The 7,500-nt window shown below is 40.7% G+C and overlaps 1 protein-coding gene across 2 annotated transcripts in view; it reads right to left on the bottom strand.

Annotated features, from left to right (window-relative positions):
• Positions 1-737: 737 nt before the first annotated feature.
• LOC143281314 (plexin-A2-like) overlaps positions 738-7,500 on the bottom strand; it is a 22,550-nt gene continuing 15,787 nt past the window's right edge. For both annotated transcript variants that reach the window (XM_076586503.1, XM_076586502.1), the window contains exons 13-15: positions 6,857-6,962; positions 4,600-4,667; positions 738-2,617 (exon numbers count right to left, since the gene is read on the bottom strand). In XM_076586503.1, the coding sequence (XP_076442618.1) occupies positions 2,205-2,617; positions 4,600-4,667; positions 6,857-6,962 (587 nt within the window). In that variant the 3' untranslated portion in view covers positions 738-2,204. The remainder of the gene's footprint in view (positions 2,618-4,599; positions 4,668-6,856; positions 6,963-7,500) is intronic.

Genomic DNA, 7,500 nt, shown 5'->3' with positions numbered 1-7,500 from the left:
CTCTTTCATTAATTCGATTGGAACTGAGCTATCAAATGTTTTAACAGAATAAGCAAAATGGAAACAAAAAAGGGGTGACAGAAAGAAGAGTAAAAATAAATAAATAAATAAATAAATAAATAAAAAGTTCACACTAAACTAAAAGAAAACAAAACAAAAACAAAAAAAAAACAAAAAAAAACAAAAAGAAGAAGTTAAAATGATAAATATACAAATAGAAAAAAAAGAAGAAAAAAAATTGAAATGAGTCAAGTCAAAATGCTCTGAACAAAGAAATGAAAAGTATAATGCAATTTATTTTCCTAATTAAAACTGTATATGACAAGCATAAGAGAAAAAATGATTTAATATCATTAAAACTACATATGTATCAGTTGGTACTGGTATACTCTGAACATCCCATGGCTATTCACACTATGTTCATGTGAGGAAAGGAGAACATCATGGAATTACTCTTAGTCCTCTGCTTTTCAGAGTATTCATTTCTGATGTGTCAGAGTGTCCAAAACATTCACCATCAATACATTGTGAAACAAATGAAGTCTATAAGTCACGTGCTTATATGCAAATAAAATCTTAATGTGTTGATTACCCACAAAAGGGTTACAAAACAAATTAGACCAGTTATTTGTTTTCAGGGAATAAACAGAGAATCACATTTAAGAACGAAAACATGAAAAAAAAAAAAAAAAAAAAAAAAAAAAAATATATATATATATATATATATATATAGAGAGAGAGAGAGAGAGAGAGAGAGAGTTCAATTTACAAAAGCAGAAAAAAATATACATTTATTTTACATCTCGAGGTGACATGATTAGTAAATAACAAGATCTTATGAATATAAATGCTTTGGGATCATATTTCATTAAAGTGTCAATTTTTGGCAACACACAAGATTTTTTGAATAAACGACAAAAAAAGAAAAAAAGAAAAAAGAAAAAAAAGGCAATTTGCTCAATAAAAGAATATTGCTTAGCAAAGATTGATGTTAGAATAAGATAATATTGTAATGTGTGATACCAATAATTAGTAAAACCATAGGCCTGTGTACACACAGGACTGAAGTTTGATTTCCTCACATATGTAAGGGTGAATATTAAAATGTTTCTGATCATTATTGATTTTGTCTTTCCAATAATTTATATCTCTTTGAAACTGGTCAAATAAAATTGTGTACGCCATCTATCAAATGTCCATTAAAATGAAATTCTTTTACCAATATCTGCAGAAGTCCAGAGATTTCCAGCAACAATCAAACTGATCTAGCAAGTGATATCTTAATGAAAACATTTTTCAGAGTGATGTTATAACAGCCTTTGTTCAAAGAAAATGAATAAAATCCTTAGATTAAGTTCATTCAAAAACAACAACAAACAACAACAACAACAACAACAACAACATCTTTCTAACTATGATGTAGAAGAAAAAAACAGCCAACCATTTGTATAAACAGAATAATGCCCTTTAAAACAAACCAGAAGAAAAAAAAATAAAGAAAAAGATCCTGACAGGAAATCACATCTTAAATGAAATAAAGATTACATTTTACAATGGCATTACAATATCTAGTTACAGACTAGAGCCATACCAAAAATTGTGATACCTTTAACACAAGAGAGGATGAAGGAAATTATGAAAAAGTGCACAAAGTTTACACACTGAAAAGGGCACTGGTGCTTCATACGTACTGATATATACTGTACAAGAATTTCCTGAAGCTGCTGGATATCTTATGACAATAATGTCATTCTATTAAACTGTACTTAGGCCATAGCAAATTTCACTGCATGCAATCTGGGCTGTTCTCCAGAGGGAGAGCTTAAATGTTACCATATTTTGGCACCATCCTTCTTACTCTGTGTGTATGTGTGTGTGTGTGTGTGTGTCTGTGTCTCTGTGTGTGTGCATGCGTGCGCGCGTGCGCGCGTGCGCGCGTGTGTGTGTGTGTATGCAAGTATACATGTTTTACTACCAAAGAGGATTTTTCTGTTAGCGTGGGTTCTTTAACATGCACTAGGTACATGCTGCACATAGGCCACCACTCAAGGTCTAGTGTTGGTGGGAGAGTGGTAAACCTGGTCCAAGTGAAACTCGACCCTATATACATTAATTCTTTCCGTCTTAACTGGGTGCGTTATCACAAGACCGCTGCTTCCCATGCTGTCCTTCATCTTTTCTTTTTGTGCTCACCATCTATAACATCACAGTGGTGGTATTACTGCACCGGTAGCTGCCTCTTCACAATCATCGTACATGTTATCAAGTGAAGAAAGTGTTGAGTCACCAGACTGAGGATTCCCTGCTGTGTTTTGAGGGGTGCTAGATGGGTGCAGGACTGTGAGGGGAATGCCTTCATCCACTCTCTCTGTGGTGTTGGTCGGCAGAGTGTAGTAACCCTCAGGGGTCATGGGGGAGACTTGCTGCAAGGCAGCGAACTCTGATGGTGTCACAGCTGCTCTAGCGTACGGTGGCTGTGACTCCCTGGAACCAGCATTGTCATCAATCAGGGACAGGTAAGGATGATAAATTCCATCCGACTCCTCTGCTGCAGGCGGTGCTGGCAGATTTCGCTGTGGACGGTTTCTGCGCTGAACGACGTGTCCTTCTGAAGCATCTGGTTGCGGGAAAAAAAAAAGAAAAAAGAAAAAAAAAAGTGAATATGACTGGGATTGATCAGTGTGCGCGGTGTGTGGTTTGCTTCTTGCTTCATTGCTTTATTTCTGTTTGTTCTTTCTTCCATTTATATGTGTTATTATCATGAATATGTAGGTTTTACATTAAATTTACTGGGGACTCTGTTTATTACACATGCACATACTGATAAGCATACATGCGTATGACCTGTCAGAGGTGGCTTGATACACACACACACACACACACACACACACACATATATATATATATATATATATATATATATATATATGTGTGTGTGTGTGTGTGTGTGTGTGTGTGTGTGTGTGTGCACATGACCTGTCAGCGGAGGTTTCTGGAGACTATGCTGTAAGCTAAACACATAACCATAGGAAGAAAGATAAAAGCCGGACAGTATATCACGGGCTGTCAGTGTTTCTTTAAGTGATCAGTTGTACTCCGTCATTACTGAACAACAATACAACTCTCAATCCACTCAGAGAGAGTGGAGCGCAATGACAGGATGAGGGAAAGACAGATCTGAGTGTGCTTGTGTACGTTAATGACTTGAAAAACGTTCAGACGGGCGCTATAGCCGAGTGGTTAAAGCGTTGGACTGTCTATCTGAGGGTCCCAGGTTCGAATCACGGTGACGGCGCCTGGAGGGTAAAGGGTGGAGCTTTTTACGATCTCCCAGGTCAACATATGTGAAGACCTGCTAGTGCCTGAACCCCCTTCGTGTGTATATGCAAGCAGAAGATCAAATACGCACGTTAAAGATCCTGTAATCCATGTCAGCGTTCGGTGGGTTATGGAAACAAGAACATACCCAGCATGCACACCCCCGAAAACGGAGTATGGCTGCCTACATGGCGGGGTAAAAACGGTCATACACGTAAAAAGCCCACTCGTGTGCATACGAGTGAACGCAGAAGAAGAAGAAGAAGAAGAAAAACGTTCAGGCTCCAGAGATAGAGGTTATTCACAAAATGACTATTATTATTATATTATTTAACTTCAATAGTGCTTGCACTTATCGTAATAATAATAATATTAGTGATAATGATGACGATGATGAAAAATGCAGCAAATACAATGCTACATGAAGTGATACGTACGCTGACAAAAGTTGAGACCTTACGTAGTAAATAACAGATTTATTAACTAAACATAGTCTGTCATCATCATCATATAATAATGATGATAATAATGATAATAATAATGATGATGATGTTGATGATAATGATGATGATAAATGCAGCAAATACTTTGATACATGAAGTGATATGCTGACAAGAGTTGAGACCCTATATAGTTTTTATTTCAGATTTATTAACTAAACATGGTCCCTTTTTTTCCCCTCAATGGCATATGATTCTAGCGTCATATAATTTTCTGATGCAGTGCCTTATTTCTCGATGTTAGTGCTGCGTTAATCAATTCTGAGAATGGTATTCAGTGCTTTTGTCAGCAAGACCAGCAAGAAAATGGCATAACATGTCAGAGAGATATCAAACACCCTAAAGCCAGTTAAAAATTTGCACGAGCATTTGACACCATAGTTATAATACAAGCAAGGGACTTGGAACCAAACTGCATCATCATCACCATCTTGAATTAATGCAGACAAGATAAGAAATAGTACATGACTATCCTTAGGGGAGTGGGTGGGGTGGGGGGGGAGATCAATGGAGGAAAAGCAAGCAAGAGAGCAAGCTGACGAAAATTCAAATAAAACTCAAAACACGATAAAAGCTAAAGCACTGAGTACATCATTGCATGAATGCGTGTGCATGCTCTAGTATTAAGAGCGTTGTGTGTGAATTAGTGCTTGAGTGCGAGAGAGGCAGGAAGCACGTGCACATACGTCTTTGTGCTTGGGCATTGTGTTTTCATGTGCTTGCGAAGATATCTTTTTACTTATTCTTTGAGGACATGATACAGCCCGAAGTCCATGCTCACCCATTTGGCCTTTAGCCTGGCTCCTTTCTGCTGCCGTCTGGGAAGCTTGGGTCTGCTTTCTCAACCGCCTGTAAGGACAGAAACAAAGACGACACGCTTTAACCCTTTCACCGCCAGTCGATTTAGAGTACAAAATTCCCTTGTAGTATAAACACAGAAAAGACAGTGGCTAAGAATAGCTGGGGATTCCCTCTGCGATATATAGAAAATATGGCCTATCCTACCAACGAACATTAAGAGCAGTAGGTTCCTGGATAACAGACCAATGAATGGTCACCTTTCAGTGACATGGGTCCTCTACCACGCCTGTGCATAAATGCGAGCTTGGTGGTGAAAGGGTTAACCCCTTGTCCCTGTTGGATGAGTAAGTGCAGAGGTCAGGGTGTCGAGTCAGCATTCTTTATCTGAACATCTTCCTCTTTTGGGATCACATTAATTTTTGTCCACTGAAAAGCACCACAAAATGTAGTAAATGCAGCTATGATTTAAAATTAATGCCCCACTGATATGTCATCTCACTGAGTTTCGGCAGTCAAAGAGTTAAACGCTGACACGAAAAGAACACTCAATTCACACACGTGGTGGGGAGGGGGAGGGGGGGAGGAATCACAGAGACCAAGAGTGAAGGCAAGCAGGCAGGGGGAGGAAGTTGGCAGGAACAATTGCATGCACAGCTGTGTTCAAGAACAAAATATATGATTATAGTCAATGGCGGGTGGCGGTATCACAAGAGAAGAACAGAGGAAATTGAAGACGTCCTCTGTGTTTCTCCCCTCTACTACTACTACTACTGCAGAATGCCCTGGAGAGGGTGAGTCCTCCCATATCGTGCTGCCTGACTGGTGACGGGGACACCTGGAGTCTTGCCACTGACCCAATATCTTCATCTCTCAATCAGTACTACTCCTAAGTTGTTGCAGAAGTAGTAGTAGCACTAGTAGCAGTAGCAGGCTTCAATTTTACGCCCTCCCACTCAAAATGATATCAGGCAGGACAATTGGAGAAGAAAGAAGGGGTATAGGAGAAAGGAAAGGGAGAGAAGTAGCTGAATCTTGTGCGGAGAGGAATCAAAGCGCTTTCACACCAGCAGTCAGTCACACGCTGAAGTAAGCCTGATTCAGAGGGATGAAAGACAGAACCTTATAACTGCATGTACAAAGAAGGCCAGAGACACTGTAGACAGGAAAGAGGTTAGTGGGTCAGAAAGGGGTGTGGCCGGGGGGTGGGGGTGGGGGGGGGTTGGGGGCGGGGGTTGAGGGGAACGTTTTGAAAGAGGTCGGTTTTTTGGCCAGATTTGAAAGAGCTGAAAACATAACTTTTTTTGTGATCCAACAGACTTAGAAGTACGTGGATATATCATTTATTAAAGTCTATTACTGTTGCGCAATGGATTTGTTTTCCTCAAAATCAACAATCACCAGAACCACATGAAATTGCATTTTGGAATCACATATAAAACAAAACTATTGATGAACAGTCTCTTTGTCCTCATAAACATTTTGACGGGTCTCTCCCTCTGAGCAAAGACAAAAGAGAACATTTATAAAAACCCTATGCTATCCAACTATGCTCTTTCTCTCCGTCTATCTGTCTTGGGTCTGCTTTCGCAACTGGCTGTCAGGACAGGAAAAAAGACACTGCCCCGGCTCCCTTTAACCCCTTAACTGCTGCTGACGATCATGTTTAAATAATAGCCGGGTGGTTAAAGAGTTGGACTTTTATTCTGAGGGTCCCGGTTTCGAATCTCATCAACGACGCCTGGTGGGTAAAGAGTGGAGATTTTTCCGATCTCCCAGGTCAACATATGTGCAGACCTGCTAGTGCCTGAACCCCCTTCATATGTATACGCACGCAGAGGTTCAAATTCGCACGACTGAAAAAAGATCCTGTAATCCATGTCAGTGTTCAGTGGGTTATGGAAACATGAACATACCCAGCATGTACACCCCCCAAAAAAGGAGTATGGCAGCCTAGATGGTTGGGTAATCACAGCAAACAAAACAGTCATACACGTAAAATGTTACATGTCTGTATGACTCCGCGCTTGTCACAGAACAGTGCTTAGAGCTTGGCCTCTGACCGAGGATAGGCGCTATATAAGTATCCATATCATCATCTGTCTGTCTGTCTCTCTGTCTCTCTCTACCATTCTTGAAGATATACCCACAGAGTATATGCACAATAAGGCTCGTTCAAGTGAAAAGAATCATAGACAGAATGTGCGACAAATAGCGCATCCCTTGTTTAATGGACTTACCTGTAAAGGACTGTGATCACACCACCCAACAAAGCAATAATCAAAACCCCCACGACAGCCACAGCCGTCACGATCACCCACAACATCCCACGTTCACTTGCTTCACCTGGGAAATAAAGAAATCCATATTATTTTACTATTTTTTGGCACTCGCTTAACTTTATAACACGCTTAGTAGCTTTCCAACAGCACATACACATATGCACAGTCGCCCTCGCCGTATTCATGCTTGCTCGCAAATGACCCCCACCCCCACCCCCACCCGGCTCCCCCCCCCCACCCCACCCCACACACACACTCACTGATCATAATAACTCATTCCGTATTGTACTCGGCTGCCACGACTGTGTTGTTCTTTTTTCCTCAACTCAGCGCTCATTTCACCACAGACCCTGTCTTCACAGTGCCCTTGCCAAAACACTGCGGTACCAATCTGACTGTGCTCAGCTGTCAGCTCTACAAGATTTATATGATAGTCAGTCGTGTCCGACTATGACCATCAGAACAGCAGAGGAGACAAAATCTGTCCCCGCTATCTGGGCTAGAATTTGATGACAGTGGATAGTGTCTTGCCCAAGTTACATCCCCACTCTCTCGGCCAAGAGGGTTTCAGGACAGTCGGCGGTGGGATGGTTACCAAAGGC

Source organism: Babylonia areolata, chromosome 4 (genome assembly GCF_041734735.1).
Source record: "Babylonia areolata isolate BAREFJ2019XMU chromosome 4, ASM4173473v1, whole genome shotgun sequence".
In the NCBI taxonomy this organism is placed as follows: Eukaryota; Metazoa; Mollusca; class Gastropoda; order Neogastropoda; family Buccinidae; genus Babylonia; species Babylonia areolata.
The sequence above is the reverse complement of the archived record's forward strand: the minus strand, read 5'-3'. Positions and strand labels throughout refer to the sequence as shown.